Source organism: Oncorhynchus clarkii, chromosome 18, assembly GCF_045791955.1.
Source record: "Oncorhynchus clarkii lewisi isolate Uvic-CL-2024 chromosome 18, UVic_Ocla_1.0, whole genome shotgun sequence".
NCBI classification, from domain to species: domain Eukaryota; kingdom Metazoa; phylum Chordata; class Actinopteri; order Salmoniformes; family Salmonidae; genus Oncorhynchus; species Oncorhynchus clarkii.
The window spans coordinates 54,683,050-54,704,417 of record NC_092164.1 but is presented as its reverse complement, the minus strand read 5'-3'; the positions used below and the strand labels follow the sequence as shown (position 1 = coordinate 54,704,417).

At 42.6% G+C, this 21,368-nt stretch overlaps 1 protein-coding gene across 1 annotated transcript in view; it reads right to left on the bottom strand.

Annotated features, from left to right (window-relative positions):
• Window positions 1-21,368, bottom strand: part of LOC139373700 (adhesion G protein-coupled receptor B2) — a 326,533-nt gene that overhangs the window by 50,742 nt on the left and 254,423 nt on the right. Inside the window, exons 23-25 of the mRNA XM_071114575.1 lie at window positions 15,802-15,903; window positions 14,004-14,103; window positions 10,889-10,960 (exon numbers count right to left, since the gene is read on the bottom strand). Coding sequence (XP_070970676.1) covers window positions 10,889-10,960; window positions 14,004-14,103; window positions 15,802-15,903 — 274 coding nt within the window. The remainder of the gene's footprint in view (window positions 1-10,888; window positions 10,961-14,003; window positions 14,104-15,801; window positions 15,904-21,368) is intronic.

Here is a 21,368-nt window from a genome sequence, read left to right as displayed (position 1 = left end):
CTTGAGCCATTTTCTATTAAGGTATCTTTATTTTACTCAAGTATGACAAATGGGTACCAAAAGTACACTTTTACTTGAGCCATTTTCTATTAAGGTATCTTTATTTTACTCAAGTATGACAAATGGGTACCAAAAGTACACAGTTGTTGAATCTAGATAGGCAGCCAGTCTACTGAGGGTTCCGTTAGGAGGATAATACTATTAAAACAAAGATAGTTACGGTGGTAACTGACGCCAGAGACGCAGCGCTCAGAGATATAGCATATTGTTTGCTATTCTCTGATACTTTCATTAGGTAAGCTAATGCTGGGTGGTGGGTACACACTATGACATTTACACCCACATTACCTTTGGCATCACAAGTCACTTGAGAGAGAGAGCTAATATAACAAGGCTTTCACATTCAGGCCTGCCCCGAGCGATAAAATACCCCCGATGGAACAGCGGTGACTGTGAAGACACACCAGTACAGGCACAGACACATCAAATCAAATCAAATTAAATTTTATTTGTCACATACACATGGTTAGCAGATGTTAATGCGAGTGTAGCGAAATGCTTGTGCTTCTAGTTCCGACAATGCAGTAATAACAAGTAATCTAACTAACAATTCCAAAACTACTGTCTTGTACACAGTGTAAGGGGATAAAGAATATGTACATAAGGATATATGAATGAGTGATGGTACAGAGCAGCATAGGCAAGATACACTACAGTAGATGGTATCGAGTACAGTATGTACAAATGAGATGAGTATGTAAACAAAGTGGCATAGTTTAAAGTGGCTAGTGATACATGTATTACATAAGGATACAGTCGATGATATAGAGTACAGTATATACAGTGCCTTGCGAAAGTATTCGGCCCCCTTGAACTTTGCGACCTTTTGCCACATTTCAGGCTTCAAACATAAAGATATAAAACTGTATTTTTTTGTGAAGAATCAACAACAAGTGGGACACAATCATGAAGTGGAACGACATTTATTGGATATTTCAAACTTTTTTAACAAATCAAGAGCTGAAAAATTGGGCGTGCAAAATTATTCAGCCCCCCTAAGTTAATACTTTGTAGCGCCACCTTTTGCTGCGATTACAGCTGTAAGTCGCTTGGGGTATGTCTCTATCAGTTTTGCACATCGAGAGACTGAAATTTTTTCCCATTCCTCCTTGCAAAACAGCTCGAGCTCAGTGAGGTTGGATGGAGAGCATTTGTGAACAGCAGTTTTCAGTTCTTTCCACAGATTCTCGATTGGATTCAGGTCTGGACTTTGACTTGGCCATTCTAACACCTGGATATGTTTATTTTTGAACCATTCCATTGTAGATTTTGCTTTATGTTTTGGATCATTGTCTTGTTGGAAGACAAATCTCCGTCCCAGTCTTAGGTCTTTTGCAGACTCCATCAGGTTTTCTTCCAGAATGGTCCTGTATTTGGCTCCATCCATCTTCCCATCAATTTTAACCATCTTCCCTGTCCCTGCTGAAGAAAAGCAGGCCCAAACCATGATGCTGCCACCACCATGTTTGACAGTGGGGATGGTGTGTTCAGGGTGATGAGCTGTGTTGCTTTTATGCCAAACATAACGTTTTGCATTGTTGCCAAAAAGTTCAATTTTGGTTTCATCTGACCAGAGCACCTTCTTCCACATGTTTGGTGTGTCTCCCAGGTGGCTTGTGGCAAACTTTAAACAACACTTTTTATGGATATCTTTAAGAAATGGCTTTCTTCTTGCCACTCTTCCATAAAGGCCAGATTTGTGCAATATACGACTGATTGTTGTCCTATGGACAGAGTCTCCCACCTCAGCTGTAGATCTCTGCAGTTCATCCAGAGTGATCATGGGCCTCTTGGCTGCATCTCTGATCAGTCTTCTCCTTGTATGAGCTGAAGGTTTAGAGGGACGGCCAGGTCTTGGTAGATTTGCAGTGGTCTGATACTCCTTCCATTTCAATATTATCGCTTGCACAGTGCTCCTTGGGATGTTTAAAGCTTGGGAAATCTTTTTGTATCCAAATCCGGCTTTAAACTTCTTCACAACAGTATCTCGGACCTGCCTGGTGTGTTCCTTGTTCTTCATGATGCTCTCTGCACTTTTAACGGACCTCTGAGACTATCACAGTGCAGGTGCATTTATACGGAGACTTGATTACACACAGGTGGATTGTATTTATCATCATTAGTCATTTAGGTCAACATTGGATCATTCAGAGATCCTCACTGAACTTCTGGAGAGAGTTTGCTGCACTGAAAGTAAAGGGGCTGAATAATTTTGCACGCCCAATTTTTCAGTTTTTGATTTGTTAAAAAAGTTTGAAATATCCAATAAATGTCGTTCCACTTCATGATTGTGTCCCACTTGTAGTTGATTCTTCACAAAGAAATACAGTTTTATATCTTTATGTTTGAAGCCTGAAATGTGGCAAAAGGTCGCAAAGTTCAAGGGGGCCGAATACTTTCGCAAGGCACTGTACGTATGCATATGAGATGAATAATGTAGGGTAAGTAACATTATATAAGGTAGCATTGTTTAAAGTGGCTAGTGATATATTTACATCATTTCCCATCAATTCACATTATTAAAGTGGCTGGAGTTGAGTCAGTGTCAGTGTGTTGGCAGCAGCCACTCAGTGTTAGTGGTGGCTGTTTAACAGTCTGATGGCCTTGAGATAGAAGCTGTTTTTCAGTCTCTCGGTCCCAGCTTTGATGCACCTGTACTGACCTCGCCTTCTGGATGATAGCGGGGTGAACAGGCAGTGGCTCGGGTGGTTGATGTCCTTGATGATCTTTATGGCCTTCCTGTGACATCGGGTGGTGTAGGTATCCTGGAGGGCAGGTAGTTTGCCCCTGGTGATGCGTTGTGCAGACCTCACTACCCTCTGGAGAGCCTTACGGTTGAGGGCGGTGCAGTTGCCATACCAGGCGGTGATACAGCCCGCCAGGATGCTCTCGATTGTGCATCTGTAGAAGTTTGTGAGTGCTTTTGGTGACAAGCCAAATTTCTTCAGCCTCCTGAGGTTGAAGAGGCGGTGCTGCGCCTTCTTCATGATGCTGTCTGTGTGAGTGGACCAATTCAGTTTGTCTGTGATGTGTATGCCGAGGAACTTAAAACTTGCTACCCTCTCCACTACTGTTCCATCGATGTGGATAGGGGGGTGTTCCCTCTGCTGTTTCCTGAAGTCCACAATCATCTCCTTAGTTTTGTTGACGTTGAGTGTGAGGTTATTTTCCTGACACCACACTCCGAGGGCCCTCACCTCCTCCCTGTAGGCCGTCTCGTCGTTGTTGGTAATCAAGCCTACCACTGTTGTGTCGTCCGCAAACTTGATGATTGAGTTGGAGGCGTGCGTGGCCACGCAGTCGTGGGTGAACAGGGAGTACAGGAAAGGGCTCAGAACGCACCCTTGTGGGGCCCCAGTGTTGAGGATCAGCGGGGAGGAGATGTTGTTGCCTACCCTCACCACCTGGGGGCGGCCCGTCAGGAAGTCCAGTACCCAGTTGCACAGGGCGGGGTCGAGACCCAGGGTCTCGAGCTTGATGACGAGCTTGGAGGGTACTATGGTGTTGAATGCCGAGCTGTAGTCGATGAACAGCATTCTCACATAGGTATTCCTCTTGTCCAGATGGGTTAGGGCAGTGTGCAGTGTGGTTGAGATTGCATCGTCTGTGGACCTATTTGGGCGGTAAGCAAATTGGAGTGGGTCTAGGGTGTCAGGTAGGGTGGAGGTGATATGGTCCTTGACTAGTCTCTCAAAGCACTTCATGATGACGGATGTGAGTGCTACGGGGCGGTAGTCGTTTAGCTCAGTTACCTTAGCTTTCTTGGGAACAGGAACAATGGTGGCCCTCTTGAAGCATGTGGGAACAGCAGACTGGTATAGGGGTTGATTGAATATGTCCGTAAACACACCGGCCAGCTGGTCTGCGCATGCTCTGAGGGCGCGGCTGGGGATGCCGTCTGGGCCAGCAGCCTTGCGAGGGTTAACACGTTTAAATGTCTTACTCACCTCGGCTGCAGTGAAGGAGAGACCGCATGTTTTTGTTGCAGGCCGTGTCAGTGGCACTGTATTGTCCTCAAAGCGGGCAAAAAAGTTATTTAGTCTGCCTGGGAGCAAGACATCCTGGTCCGTGACTGGGCTGGATTTCTTCCTGTAGTCCGTGATTGACTGTAGACCCTGCCACATGCCTCTTGTGTCTGAGCCGTTGAATTGAGATTCTACTTTGTCTCTGTACTGGCGCTTAGCTTGTTTGATAGCCTTGCGGAGGGAATAGCTGCACTGTTTGTATTCGGTCATGTTACCAGACACCTTGCCCTGATTAAAAGCAGTGGTTCGCGCTTTCAGTTTCACACGAATGCTGCCATCAATCCACGGTTTCTGGTTAGGGAATGTTTTAATCGTTGCTATGGGAACGACATCTTCAACGCACGTTCTAATGAACTCGCACACCGAATCAGCGTATTCGTCAATGTTGTTATCTGACGCAATACGAAACATCTCCCAGTCCACGTGATGGAAGCAGTCTTGGAGTGTGGAGTCAGCTTGGTCGGACCAGCGTTGGACAGACCTCAGCGTGGGAGCCTCTTGTTTTAGTTTCTGTCTGTAGGCAGGGATCAACAAAATGGAGTCGTGGTCAGCTTTTCCGAAAGGGGGGCGGGGCAGGGCCTTATATGCGTCGCGGAAGTTAGAGTAACAATGATCCAAGGTCTTTCCACCCCTGGTTGCGCAATCGATATGCTGATAAAATTTAGGGAGTCTTGTTTTCAGATTAGCCTTGTTAAAATCCCCAGCTACAATGAATGCAGCCTCCGGATAAATCGTTTCCAGTTTGCAGAGAGTTAAATAAAGTTCGTTCAGAGCCATCGATGTGTCTGCTTGGGGGGGGATATATACGGCTGTGATTATAATCGAAGAGAATTCTCTTGGTAGATAATGCGGTCTACATTTGATTGTGAGAAATTCTAAATCAGGTGAACAGAAGGATTTGAGTTCCTGTATGTTTCTTTCATCACACCATGTCACGTTGGCCATGAGGCATACGCCCCCGCCCCTCTTCTTACCAGAAAGATGTTTGTTTCTGTCAGCGCGATGCGTGGAGAAACCCGTTGGCTGCACCGCTTCGGATAGAGTCTCTCCAGTGAGCCATGTTTCAGTGAAGCAAAGGACGTTACAGTCTCTGATGTCCCTCTGGAATGCTACCCTTGCTCGGATTTCATCAACCTTGTTGTCAAGAGACTGGTCATTGGCAAGAAGAATGCTAGGGAGTGGTGCACGGTGTTCCCGTCTCCGGAGTCTGACCAGAAGACCGCCTCGTTTCCCTCTCTTTCGGAGTCGTTTTTTTGGGTCGCTGCATAGGATCCACTCCGTTGTCCTGTTTGTAAGGCAGAACACAGGGTCCGCGTCGCGAAAAACATATTCTTGGTCGTACTGATGGTGAGTTGACGCTGATCTTATATTCAGTAGTTCTTCTCAACTGTATGTAATGAAACCTAAGATGACCTGGGGTACTAATGTAAGAAATAACACGTAAAAAAACAAAAAACTGCATAGTTTCCTAGGAACGTGAAGCGAGGCGGCCATCTCTGTCGGCGCCGCCGGCACATGCATACACACACATGATAACATACGCCCTAATACACACATACACAGATGGATGTTGTGTTGTAGACATGTGGTAATAGAGTAGTGGCAGGAGGGCAAACACTTAATGTGTTGTGAAATCTGTTTTGAATTAATTGTAATGTTTTTTAAATTGTATAACTGCCTCAATTTTGCTGGACACCAGGGAGAGTACTGGGGATTCATAATAAATACAAATACAGTCACCAACTTCACTGTTGAATTTTGGGCATAACGTGCATTGGGGACAATGATAATAATGTTTAAAAAAATGAGATACTTGAACCAGTGCTTGACTTGGAGTTAATAGTTGCAGGACTCATTTTGAGTGCTGGTACTGTTTATATGTACACTACATGACCAATCGTTGAACATCTCATACCAAAATCATGGGCATTAATATTGAGTTGGTCCCCCGTTTGCTGCTATAAAAGCCTCCACTCTTCTGGGAAGGCTTTCCACTAGATGTTGGAACATTGCTGCAGGGACTTGGTTCCATTCAGCCACAAGAGCATTAGTGATGTCAGGCACCTATGTTGGGCGATTAGGCCTGGCTCGCTGTCTGCATTCCAATTCATCCTTTCAATGCAGGCCAGTAAAGTTTTTCCACACCGATATAGACAAACCATTTCTGTATGTCCTCGCTTTCAGCATGGAGGCATTGTCATGCTGAAACAGAAAAGTGCCTTCCCAAACTGTTGCCACAAATTTGGAATCGCAGAATCATCTAGAATGTCATTGTATGCTGTAGATTTCCCTTCACTGGAACTAAGGGGCCGAGCCAAAACCATGTAAAACAGACCCAGACCATTATTGCTCCTCCATCAAACTTTACAGTTGGCACTATGCATTGGGGCAGGTAGCTTACTCCTGGCATCCGCCAAACCCAGATTCGTCCGTCAGACTGTCAGATGGTGAAGCTTGATTCATCACTCCAGAGAACACATTTCCACTGCTCCAGAGTCCAATGGGGGCGAGCTTTACACCACTCCAGCCCGATGCTTGGCACTGTGCATGGGGATCTTAGGCTTGTGTGTGGCTGCTCGGCCATGGAAACCCATTTCATGAAGCTCCCGCCGAACAGTTATTGTGCTGATGTTGCTTCCAGATGCAGTTTGGAACTTGGTAGTGAGTTTTGCAACCGAGGACAGACGATTTTTACGCACTACACAATTGAACACTCGTCCCGTTCTGTGAGCTTGTGTGACCTACCACTTCGCGGCTAAGCCATTGTTGCTCCTAGACATTTCCTCTTCACAATATTAGTACTTAAAATTGACCGGGGCAGCTCTAGCAGGGCAGACATTTGATGAACTGACTTGTTGGAAAGTTGGCTTCCTATGATGGTGCCTCATTGACAGTCTATTGCCAATGTTTGGAGATTGCATTGCTGTGAGCTCGATTTTATACACGTGTCAGTAACGGGTGTAGATGAAATATCTGAATCCACTCATTTGAAAGGGTGTCCACATACTTTTGTATATACAGTGGGTTCTGAAAATATTCAGACCTTGACTTTTTTCACATGTTGTTACGTTACAGTCTAATGCTAAAATGTATTAAATAAAAAAATGTCCTCATAAATTTATACACAATACCGCTTAATGATTTTTTTTTTTTTTCTCCATTTACAAAAAATGTGCAGTATGTAACCAGCTCAACATGGATAGGACACGTGAATGTACGTATACACATATCACACACAATAACTACACTGACACGCTGTGACGACAAATCGTGTCTATGAACAAAGTCCATATTTAGACATCCATTTTGTTTCAAGGTTCATCTCTTTTATTGCATTCAGTTTGTTTTTATCTCCTTCATTTTATTATTTTACGACAAAGTTTGATTTGAAGTGTGGTTGTTGTCCCTGACTCAATGAACTCTGCTAATCTGTAATCTGTGTCCCACCATCCCTCCATGATATCAGTGAACCATGTCTTCAACTGAGGACAGAGACCTGACTTCAATCTGAGCCGATGAGTAGGACAACAAATCGCCACCCTATGAGTGGAATCTGAGAACAGAACACTGAAATGAGCTGCAGAGCCAACGAAAAGCCATCTTCACTCAGTGGGTATACAGCGTGTGTTCCGTGTGTGTGTGTGTGTGTGTGTGTGTGTGTGTGTGTGTGTGTGTGCGTGTGTGTGTGTGTTTGTGTGTGTGAGAGAGAGAGAGGAGAGAGAGAGAGAGCGACTGCATATTGGATCAGAGCAGAGGCCGTGTCAGATGAATTGGGCATTTACTGCATTATCGCCTCTCTCGCCATCTATCTATCTATCTATCTATCTATCTATCTATCTATCTATCTATCTATCTATCTATCTATCTATCTATCTATCTATCTATCTATCTATCTATCTATCTATCTATCTATCTATCTATCTATCTATCTATCTATTTATCTATCTATTTATCTATCTATCTATCTATCTATCTATCTATCTATCTATCTATCTATCTATCTATCTATCTATCTATCTATCTATTTATTTATCTATCTATCTATCTATCTATCTATCTATCTATCTATCTATCTATCTATCTATCTATCTATCTATCTATCTATCTATCTATCTATCTATCTATCTATATTTTCTATTTCTGTGTTTGACCTAATATGGTTCTCAATCAGAGGCAGCTGTCTAATGTTGTCCCTGATTGAGAACCATATTTAGGTAGCCTGTTTTCTGTTGGGGTTTGTGGGTGGTTGTTTTCAGTCTTTGTGTGTCTGCACCAGATAGAACTGTTTCGGTTGTCACTTTGTTGTTTTGTATTTTTGAAGTGTTCAGTTTCTTACCAAAAAGATTAACACTAACCACGCTGCGCTTTGGTCCTCTCCTTCTTCCACCGACGACAACCCTTACTATCTATCTGTCTGTCTGTCTGTCTGTCTGTCTGTCTGTCTGTCTGTTCAAGGGGCTTTATTGGCATGGGAAACATATGTTAACATTGCCAAAGAAAGTGAAGAAGATAAAACACAAATGTGAAATAAAAATGAACATAAAACATTACACTCACAGAAGTTCCAAAATAATTTAGACACTACAAATGTCATATTATGTATTAATTACAGTGTTGTAACGATGTGCAAATAGTTAAAGTACAAAAGGGATAATAAATAAACATAAATATGAGTTGTATTTACAATGGTGTTTGTTATTCACTGGTTGCTCTTTTCTTGTGGCAACAGGTCACACACCTTGCTTCTGTGACGGCACACTGTGTTATTTCACACAATAGATATGGGAGTTCATCAAAATCGGGTTTGTTTTCAAATTGTTTGTGGATCTGTGTAATCTGAAGGAAATATGTATATCTAATATGGTTATACATTTGGCAGCAGGTTAGGAAGTGCAGCTCAGTTTCCACCTCATTTTGTGGGCAGTGTGCACATCTTTAGAGCCAGGTCTGCCTACGGCGACCTTTCTCAATAGCAAGGCTATGATCACTGAGTCTGTACATAGTCAAAAGTTAAGTTTGGGTCAGTCTTAAGTATCGACCTACTGAAGTATCATTCTAATTCTTCTCTGCATGCATTATTTGGTGTTTTACGTTGTACACGGAGGATATTTTTGCAGAATTCTGCATGCAGAGTCTGAATTTGGTGTTTATCCCATTTTGGGAATTATTGGTTGGTGAGCGGACCCCAGACCTTACAACCATTAAGGGCAATGGGTTCTATAACTGATTCAAGTATTTTTAGCCAGATCCTAATTTGTACATGTAGGTAGCACAAAGGAGGACATTTTTTCTCTATCTTCAACTAGCTTTCTCCCTCTCTCTCCATCCTCTCTAAGTTAACTCTGATTCCCTGCTGGGTACTTTGGCACGCTAATGGCTAGGTCATTCTCATTTCACAGTCAAATGGGTTTCCTTTGGGTCTATAATGTACTCCCTCCCTCCTCCATGTTCACCCTCTCGCCTTTGTGTTCTTCATTATCCCTGTCTCCTTCTCTCTCCCTCTATTTTCTCTGTCACCTCTCCCTCCCTATTTTTGTCCCACTCCCCCTCCTCTCTGCTAAGGTCATTATTTTCATACATACACCCATGTCCCTTACCTCTCTCCTCATTTTCTCCATCCATCCATCTCTCTCCCTCCCCTCTCTCTGTTTGTCACGGTTTCTATATATACATCTATGTTTTCTCACTCCCTCCCTCTCCCCCCTCTCTCATTTTGCTAATCACATTTTCTATACATCTGTGTTCTCTCACTCCCTATTGGATAAATAACATTTTCCACAGATGTCTGCATGCTCTCTTAACCACTCTCTTTTCCCTCCCTCCCTTCCTCGCTCTCATACACCCGTTGTTGCTCTGCAACACACCCTCTCTATAGATCCATGAACTCTGTTCATTCAAGCTCCATCTTCTTCTATTCCAACCCTCTGCCTATCTGTTCCTCTTCACATCTTCTTTAGAATATCTCTCATCTCACTTTCCTCTCCTTCTCTCCACATCTCTCCAATCCAGAGGTAGCATACTCTCCTTACCCGTTGTGCTGCAGCTATTAGGGATTAGGTTCAGTCCCTGGCAGAGATTTTCATATTTACTAAAATAATTCCTGGATTTAGTTGACTAATCCTACGCTTTTGTGATATTGATTTAACATATATGGCTTAGCGCTTCTGGCATTTAATATTATGTTTTAAACTACTGTATCAGTTTATCCAATAACCTATTTAACTATGCATATCGTAGCTGGAGGAGAGGCTTGGAGATGCTGTGTAGGCACGGAATGGATCAAACCCCAATGCATTGTGGGTAGTTGGGTATTTGGGCATACTAGGGGGTAGTTTGCGATTGTGTGTGTGTACGTGTGTGTGTACGCGTGTGTACGTGTACATGCGTGTGTGCTTTCGGGTACGTGTGTGTGTGTGTGTGTGTGCATGCATGCATGTGTGTGTGTGTGTGTGCATGCATGTGTGTGTGTGTATGGGTATTTGGTCTCACTAGGGGCCCTGTGTGGGTCTGTGGTGAATGAGCATTGAGGGCATTAGAATGGGGACTTATCGTCTTACTTCATAGTGTCTTACTAATCTCTTTATAGGGGCCCTGCATCATCTGGACAATGATGTATTATATTAATATATGCTGGAGCTATTGGCATATTCACAAGAGTAATCCTTCCCATGTCTCAGCTGATTCTCTGTCTAGCTAGCTAGCTGGTACTGTACACTTCAGTAGGAGAAAGTCAGTAAACACAGACAGACAGACAGACAGACAGACAGACAGACAGACACATGTTTACACACACACACACTAACCTCGCGGCGCATGACACAGTGCACAGTAATGATGACGAAGCCCTGGACAGAGTCAAAGACAGCAAACAGCACCTGAAAAAGAGCAGAACATGAGTCAGTTAGCATATACAGTAGATAGAGAGACACAGAGAGAAAGATCAACAGAGAGAGAAAGATCAACAGAGAGAGAGAGAGAGAGAGAGAGAGAGAGAGAGAAAATTTGGGAATTTATTTTGATAATCTATACAAAAACATCCCACAAAAAGACTTACAACATAAGCAATTAGAAATCATGAAAAATGGAACATCCTTGAATCAGTCATTAAAAACAACCTAAATCCATTAGATTACCCAATAACCCAACAAGAAATAAATGAATATCTCTAATCTATCAAATGAAAGAAGGCTTGTGGTCTAGATAACATTGAAATGAAATGCTGAAAAACAGCACACCTGAGTTGCAAAATGCTGTGCTTAAATTGTTCAACATGGATTTAACTTCTGGCTGCTTCCCTGATGTCTGGAACCAGGGGCTCATCTCCTCTATCCACAAAAGTGGAGACAAATCAGACCCCAATAATTACAGGTGAATTTGTGTAAACAGTAACTTGGCAAAGGTTTTCTGTAGCATTTTGAATTCAAGAATTCAAAACTTTCTTCAAGAAAAAAATGTAATAAGTAAATGTCAAATTGGCTTTCTCCCCAACTATCGCACTACTGACCATACCTTACACACACTAATTAAAAATAGGGCAAAAAATAGGGCAAAATCTTTGCTTGCTTTATTGACTTTAAAAAATAATTTGATTATATTTGGCACAAAGCCCTATTCTACAAAATTCTACAACGTGGCTTTGGTGGTAAGGTGTATGACTTAATAAAATGTATGTACACAGAAAACAAGTGCGCAATAAAAACCAAAAAACTGAATTATTTTCACAATGTCGAGGTGTGACACAAGGCTGCAGTTTGTGTCCAAATCTTTTCAACATTTATATCAATGAATTAGCAGACATATTGGACCATTCTCCAGCCCCAGCACTCACACTATTTGACAGAGGTACCAACCAAAGAAGTTCTCCAACAGAACCTTAACATTCTAGAGCAATATTGTCAAAATTGGGCCTTGGCAGTAATTTTTTTTTTGTAAATCATGATTTTCCCCCCAAAAACAGAAACACAAATATAAATTCACCCTGAACAACATCATAATTGAACACACAAAAGATGACTCATACCTGGGTCTGTGTCACGTTCTGACCATCGTTCGTGTGTGTCTTCCTTGTTTTAGTGTTGGTCAGGACGTGAGCTGGGTGGGCATTCTATGTTGGATGTCTTGTTTGTCTATTTCTATGTCTGGCCTGATATGGTTCTCAATCAGAGGCAGGTGTTAGTCATTGTCTCTGATTGGGAACCATATTTAGGTAGCCTGGGTTTCACTGTGTGTTTGTGGGTGATTGTTCCTGTCTTTGTGTTTGTTGTCACCAGATAGGCTGTTTAGGTTTTCACACGTTTATTGTTTTGTCATTTTATTCATGTATAGTTTTTTCTTCATTAAAATACCATGAATAACCACCACGCTGCATTTTGGTCCGACTCTCCTTCACCTAAAGAAAACCGTTACATTCTGACGACATCTGCATCGGGAAACTTTAATATGCAGTGAATGCACTCAAAGATAAAGCCCACAGAGCATTGTATGCAATAAAAATGTAATTATTCAAAATCAACATCCCAATAAGAATTTGGACAAAAATATTTGACAGTGTAATCCTCCCAATAGCTCTTTACGGAAGTGAGGTTTGGGAGCCACTCAATAAACTGGACTTTAATATGTGGGACAAACATCCAATTGAAGCCCTACATGCAGAACTCTGTCGGAAAATTCTAGAAGTCCAGAGAAATACACCAACTAATGCATGTAGGGCAGAATTGGGCCGCTTTAAAATGGTAATGAAAATACAGAAAAGATCATTCAAATTTTGGCTACATCTAAACTCAAGTCAAACTTCAAGCACTTCAAACCCAAGAACTGAGCCTAGAAACAAGCCCTCCCAGTCAGCTGGTGTTGGACTTAACCAACCAAGCTGACACCAGCACTGCTTCAAAAGAAAGAATTCCAATAAACAAAGTCATGAACCAATCAAAGGACTCATATTTACAACATTGGAAAAACGAAACAAAATCCCAAAGCCGACTAATTTGCTATTTTTATTATTTTCCTAAACAGAGAATATGAATTGGTTGATTCTCTCTACTCTGTCAGAGATACGAAGCAGAGACAGATCCTTACCAAGTACAGGCTGAGTGACCACCAATTGGCAATAGAAACCGGCAGACATAAAAAGACATGGCTACCCAAAGAGGAGCGTGTATGTGGTCACTGCACGACAGGGGAGGTAGAAACAGAGATGCACTTTCTCCTTTACTGTGAGAAATATTCCTCACCAAGAGATTCATTATTCACAGAAATGACTACATTTATTCCAAATGTTTACTTATTAAACCCAGAGGAAAAACTACTCATGGGCGAAGGAGCAATGGCTCCTCTTGCAGCCAAATATGTATTTTCCTGCCATAGCCTGAGGGACACTGAATAATAACATCTGTATAGTAAACAGTAACTTACTTATTATTAGTATTCATGTTATTACTATTATTGTTATTACTATTATTATTGTTGTTTATCATTCCAAATAGTTGTGGTATGGGTGATAATGGTAATAATAGCAATGTAATGATGGTGGTGGTAGTAGCAGTAATAATGATGGGAGTTGTAGTACTGATGTAATGGTGAAGATGACAGTTATTTAGTTATAAGTTAGTTATAGTTTCATTTTCCATGTTTATATGTATTACCTTTCTACTATATTGTTGTTATTTTTGTATGTCATTTTGTAGTATTATTTACTACCATTTTATATTATTATTTGTTATTCTTTATAATTTTATTACAATGTATATTGTATACATTGTTGCTTTGGCAATATTGACACAATGATTTCATGCTAATAAAGCAGATTGGTGTGCATGCAGGTGTGTGTGTGTGTGTGTGTGTGTGTGTGTGTGTGTGTGTGTGTGTGTGTGTGTGTGTGTGTGTGTGTGTGTGTGTGTGTGTGAAGACAGCAAAATGTACCTGGAACAGTGTGGAGCGGCGGTCGGTAATGGCCAACACAGCAGACATCCAAGTCAGAGCCAGCAGAGGGAGAACTACACAGGAACTCCACAGGGATGCCCTGAGAGAGGAGAAAGACCGGAGAAGAGGGAGAGGAGATTGAGAGGAGAGGGGAGAAGAGGAGGAGGAGATGGAGAGGAGAGGAGAGGGGGAGGAGAGGAGAGAAGATGGAGAGGAGAGGAGAGAAGAGGGAGAGGAGATGGAGAGGAGAGGGGAGAAGAGGAGGAGGAGATGGAGAGGAGAGGAGAGGGGGAGGAGATGGGGAGGAGAGGAGAGAAGATGGAGAGGAGAGGAGAGAAGAGGGAGAGGAGATGGAGAGGAGAGGGGAGAAGAGGAGGAGGAGATGGAGAAGAGAGGAGAGGGGGAGGAGAGGAGAGAAGATGGAGAGGAGAGGAGAGAAGTGGGAGAGGAGATGGAGAGGAGAGGGGAGAAGAGGGGGGAGGAGAGGAGAGAAGATGGAGAGGAGAGGAGAGAAGAGGGAGAGGAGATGGAGAGGAGAGGGGAGAAGAGGAGGAGGAGATGGAGAGGAGAGGAGAGGGGGAGGAGATGGGGAGGAGAGGAGAGAAGATGGAGAGGAGAGGAGAGAAGAGGGAGAGGAGATGGAGAGGAGAGGGGAGAAGAGGAGGAGGAGATGGAGAAGAGAGGAGAGGGGGAGGAGAGGAGAGAAGATGGAGAGGAGAGGAGAGAAGTGGGAGAGGAGATGGAGAGGAGAGGGGAGAAGAGGGGGGAGGAGAGGAGAGAAGAGGAAGAGGAGATGGAGAGGAGAGGGCAGAAGAGAGGGAGGAGAGGAGAGAAGAGGGAGAGGAGATGGAGAGGAGATGGGAGAAGAGGGGGAGGAGAGGAAAGAAGAGGGGGAGGAGAGGGGGAGAGAAGTTCAGCCTCTAGAATCTTGGATGGCAATTCACTCATAACACATTCACACATGTGAATGTGACCACAATCACACACACAGCACACACACAAACCCACAGTGACACACATGAGCACGCACACGAACATACAGTGACACACGAGCACGCACACGAACACACAGTGACACACGAGCACGCACACGAACACACAGTGACACACACTTCAGTTGCTCTCCAGACGGTGTGATGGATGTAGAACGCGGCCAGGTGAGAGACGGATAACTGACAGCTGTCTATAAGGGGTCTGCTGATGTGAGATCCCAGCATGAGTGTGTGTGTGTGTGTGTGTGTGTTCCCTCTGGTTACCCATGAAATCTGACAACAATTGAATATGTTCATGCTGTCATAGTTTCATATCCAGAGTGTTAGACTGTCAGAAAGACAGATCTGTCTTTAGCCTCAGAGAGAGAGAGAGAGAGAGACAGACACAGACAGACAGACAGACAGACAGACAGACAGACAGACAGAAAAAGGGATAGAGGGATAGAGAGAGAGAATGAGAGAGCTGGTGAGGGGGAGATGTAGAAAGAGAGAGAGATGGAAGAGCAGAGATGGTCATATTAACTCTCAGACAACTCTCTTTGCACCCCACCAATGAGAGAGTGAGGACAGTAGGGGAGAGAAGACAGAAAGAAAGAGACAGTGAGTGTGTGGGTGTGTGTCTGTGTGTGTGTCTGGGTGTGTGTCTGTGTGTGTGTGTCTGGGTGTGTGTGTGTGTCTGTGTGTGTGTCTGGGTGTGTGTCTGTGTGTGTGTCTGGGTGCGTGTCTGTGTGTGTGTGTGGCTGTGTGTCTGGGTGTGTGTCTGTGTGTGTGTGTGTGTCTGGGTGTGTGTCTGTGTGTGGACTAACATGGCGCTGCTGGCTGTAGAGCTGGACATAGCTGTACTTGAGATCACACCACACTTGGAGCATTTCAGGAGCAGTCTGCTACGCGACGCCTCCAGCGGTGGACTTTAAGACACACAAACACACACACACACGACGAGGGAGGATACACACACGATGAGGGAGGATACACATACGACGAGGGAGGATACACACACAACGAGGGAGGATACATACGACGAGGGAGGATACACACACGACAAGGGAGGATACACACACGGCGAGGGAAGATACACACGACGAGGGAAGATACACACAAGGTTTAGGGCACAAACACAGGCAAGGGGGGAGGAAGGACACACAAAAGACAAAGGAAAACACACAACCGGAAACACACACACACACACATTTAACAAGTAATGGGAGCATTGGGGCGCAAACCGCATACACACATTCACACACATGAGAGTGAGGAATGGATGGGTTGTGCGGTTGCAAAGGAAGACAAAAAGTACAGAAGGACAGATGGACAAGAAGAGAGGGAGAGGAACACAGAAAAAAAGGAGAAAAATGTTCAAACCTCAAAGTAGCAGCAATGGACAACAAGTCAGAATACAAAGATCATGACAGAATGCCGTGACAGAGAAACGCAAGCGAGAGGAAGTAGAGCAGAGAGAGAGAGTGAGTGAAAGAGAGGGAGCAGTGAGAGAAAGTGAGAAAAGAAAGAGCAAAGAGGAGGCAGAGGAACTGCCTAACAATATAGCTAACACTGATTAATAAGAATGTACAGTGAGACAGACGGGAACTGCCAGGACCAACTGTTTCTCTCCCCCCAGCGTGTGTGTGTGTGTGTGTTTTCTGTTCATGACCTATTTCAGTGATGATTAGTTCGTGTGGGTGTTTGGGACAGGCCAGTCTAAACAGCTTGTTGAGGTCTTCTGCTAATGGCCAGTCTGGGGGCCCTGGTCATTACCAATAGGCCTCAGTGGCTCAGTGCTAGAACCATGATACAGATGTGTCTGGACAGTAATAAAGTCATGGTTCGGGCAGAGTGAGTCAAGTTGGTTTTGTGTGTGTGTTTGTGTTGAATGCTCTATGTGTGTGTTGAAAGCAGTGTGCGCGGTGTGTTTTTTATTGATATCGCTGTGCGTGTATAAATGTGTGTGTGTGTGTGTGTGTGTTGGGGGAACTGTGCTGAGGGTTGTTTAGTGCTGACTCAATGTGAAGCTTCATTGACTCTTGGAGTGCTTTCCCTCACATCCGAAACCAGCCGCAGACTGGTGTGTTTGTGTGTGTGTGTGTGTGTGTGTGTGTGTGTGTGTAGTGCAGTGTGTGTGTGAAATATTCTCAGAGTACTTGTCCTCTCAGAGGAAGCCAGGCAATGAGGCTACTGAGGTCAGACAGGGAGAGAACACAGCTAGACCATTAAAGAGAGGCTTGCTGCTGCTGCTGATGTGTGTGTGTGTGTGTGTAATGCTCAGTGCAGACTGATGGGGCAGTACGTAGTGTGGCTATGCTACATTAGCCTCCCAGCACATCTCGTTGCCTTAGTGCCATCCACAGAAATACACTAAAGCTAATGGCAAGTTTTCCTATTAGCATGGGGATAGAGAGAATGTGTGTGTGTGTGTGTGTGTGTGTGTGTGTGTGTGTGTGTGTGTGTGTGTGTGTGTGTGTGTGTGTCAGTGTGTGTAAGTGTATGTTTCTGTGAGTGTGTGTGTGTGTGTGTGTGTCAGTGTGTGTAAGTGTATGTTTCTGTGAGTGTGTGTGTGTGTGTCAGTGTGTGTAAGTGTATGTTTCTGTGAGTGTGTGTGTGTGTGTGTCAGTGTGTGTAAATGTATGTTTCTGTGAGTGTGTGTGTGTGTGTGTGTGTCAGTGTGTGTAAGTGTATGTTTCTGTGAGTGTGTGTGTTTGTGTCAGTGTGTGTAAGTGTATGTTTCTGTGAGTGTGTGTGTGTGTGTGTGTGTGTCAGTTTGTGTAAGTGTATGTTTCTGTGAGTGTGTGTGTGTGTGTCAGTGTGTGTAAGTGAATGTTTCTGTGAGTGTGTGTGTGTGTGTGTCAGTGTGTGTAAGTGTATGTTTCTGTGAGTGTGTGTGTGTGTGTGTGTGTGTGTGTGTGTGTGTGTGTCAGTGTGTGTAAGTGTATGTTTCTGTGAGTGTGTGTGTGTGTGTCAGTGTGTGTAAGTGTATGTTTCTGTGAGTGTGTGTGTGTGTGTGTGTCTGTCAATCTCTCTGTTTGTGAGGCCCATTTAAGCAGAAGCGTACTGCACCAAAAGGTTCAGTGTTTGTAGGGGGATGTGACCGATTTCAAAGGTTGATAGACCGAGTGCCTATGTGTGTGTGTGTGTGTGTGTCTGTGGGTCTATGTGCATTGTGTGCATGTGTGTGTCTGAGGGATCTTGTCCTTGGGTGTTGTTCTCTCTGTGCATGTGTGTATGTCCTCTGCGTGTGTGTGTGTCTTCTGCATGTGTGTATGTCCTCTGCGTGTGTGTGTGTCTTCTGCATGTGTGTATGTCCTCTGCAGGTGTGTGTGTCTTCTGCATGTGTGTATGTCCTTTGTGTGTGTTTGTCTTCTGCATGTGTGTATGTCCTTTGTGTGTGTTTGTCTTCTGCATGTGTGTATGTCCTTTGTGTGTGTATGTTAACTGGCTTAATCCCCATAGCGGCTCGGGGGAACAAGCCAATCTACACCGCAGATAGAGAACTTTACCATTAACCCTCATATAGAGAACTATACCATTAACCCTCAGAGAGAGAACTATACCATTAACCCTCAGATAGAGAACTATACCATTAACCCTCAGATAGAGAACTATACCATTAACCCTGAGATAGAGAACTATACCATTAACCCTTATATAGAGAACTATACCATTAACCCTCCGATAGAGAACTATACCATTAACCCTTATATAGAGAACTATACCATTAACCCTCAGAGAGAGAACTATACCATTAACCCTTATATAGAGAACTATACCATTAACCCTTATATAGAGAACTATACCATTAACCCTTATATAGAGAACTATACCATTAACCCTTATATAGAGAACTATACCATTAACCCTTATATAGAGAACTATACCATTAACCCTGAGATAGAGAACTATACCATTAACCCTGAGATAGAGAACTATACCATTAACCCCCAGATAGAGAACTATACCATTAACCCTCAGATAGAGAACTATACCATTAACCCTTATATAGAGAACTATACCATTAACCCTCATATAGAGAACTATACCATTAACCCTCAGATAGAGAACTATACCATTAACCCTCATATAGAGAACTATACCATTAACCCTTATATAGAGAACTATACCATTAACCCTCATATAGAGAACTATACCATTAACCCTCAGAGAGAGAACTATACCATTAACCCTCAGAGAGAACTATACCATTAACCCTTATATAGAGAACTATACCATTAACCCTTATATAGAGAACTATACCATTAACCCTCAGATAGAGAACTATACCATTAACCCTCATATAGAGAACTATACCATTAACCCTCATATAGAGAACTATACCATTAACCCTCAGATAGAGAACTATACCATTAACCCTTTTATAGAGAACTATACCATTAACCCTTATATAGAGAACTATACCATTAACCCTCATATAGAGAACTATACCATTAACCCTTATATAGAGAACTATACCATTAACCCTCAGATAGAGAACTATACCATTAACCCTCAGATAGAGAACTATACCATTAACCCTCATATAGAGAACTATACCATTAACCCTGAGATAGAGAACTATACCATTAACCCTTATATAGAGAACTATACCATTAACCCTCAGATAGAGAACTATACCATTAACCCCCCGATAGAGAACTATACCATTAACCCTCAGAGAGAGAACTATACCATTAACCCTCAGATAGAGAACTATACCATTAACCCTGAGATAGAGAACTATACCATTAACCCTCAGATAAAGAACTATACCATTAACCCTTATATAGAGAACTATACCATTAACCCTCAGATAGAGAACTATACCATTAACCCTCATATAGAGAACTATACCATTAACCCTTATATAGAGAACTATACCATTAACCCTCATAGAGAGAACTATACCATTAACCCTCAGATAGATAACTATACCATTAACCCTCAGATAGAGAACTATACCATTAACCCTCAGATAGAGAACTATACCATTAACCCTTATATAGAGAACTATACCATTAACCCCCCGATAGAGAACTATACCATTAACCCTCATATAGAGAACTATACCATTAACCCTCATATAGAGAACTATACCATTAACCCTCAGATAGAGAACTATACCATTAACCCCCCGATAGAGAACTATACCATTAACCCTCAGAGAGAGAACTATACCATTAACCCTCAGATAGAGAACTATACCATTAACCCTTATATAGAGAACTATACCATTAACCCCCAGAGAGAGAACTATACCATTAACCCTCAGAGAGAGAACTATACCATTAACCCTCAGATAGAGAACTATACCATTAACCCTCATATAGAGAACTATACCATTAACCCTTATATAGAGAACTATACCATTAACCCTCAGATAGAGAACTATATCATTAACCCTTATATAGAGAACTATACCATTAACCCTTATATAGAGAACTATACCATTAACCCTCATATAGAGAACTATACCATTAACCCTCATATAGAGAACTATACCATTAACCCTTATATAGAGAACTATACCATTAACCCTCCGAGAGAACTATACCATTAACCCTCCGAGAGAACTATACCATTAACCCTTATATAGAGAACTATACCATTAACCCTCATATAGAGAACTATACCATTAACCCCTAGAGAGAGAACTATACCATTAACCCTCAGAGAGAGAACTATACCATTAACCCCCCGATAGAGAACTATACCATTAACCCTCATATAAAGAACTATACCATTAACCCCTAGAGAGAGAACTATACCATTAACCCTCAGAGAGAGAACTATACCATTAACCCTTATATAGAGAACTATACCATTAACCCTCATATAAAGAACTATACCATTAACCCTCAGATAGAGAACTATACCATTAACCCTGAGATAGAGAACTATACCATTAACCCTCATATAAAGAACTATACCATTAACCCTCAGATAGAGAACTATACCATTAACCCTGATATAGAGAACTATACCATTAACCCTCATATAGAGAACTATACCATTAACCCTCATATAGAGAACTATACCATTAACCCTCAGATAGAGAACTATACCATTAACCCTCAGATAGAGAACTATACCATTAACCCTCATATAGAGAACTATACCATTAACCCTCAGATAGAGAACTATACCATTAACCCTCAGATAGAGAACTATACCATTAACCCTCAGAGAGAGAACTATACCATTAACCCTTATATAGAGAACTATACCATTAACCCTCAGAGAGAGAACTATACCATTAACCCTTATATAGAGAACTATACCATTACCCTCAGATAGAGAACTATACCATTAACCCTTATATAGAGAACTATACCATTAACCCCCAGATAGAGAACTATACCATTAACCCTTATATAGAGAACTATAC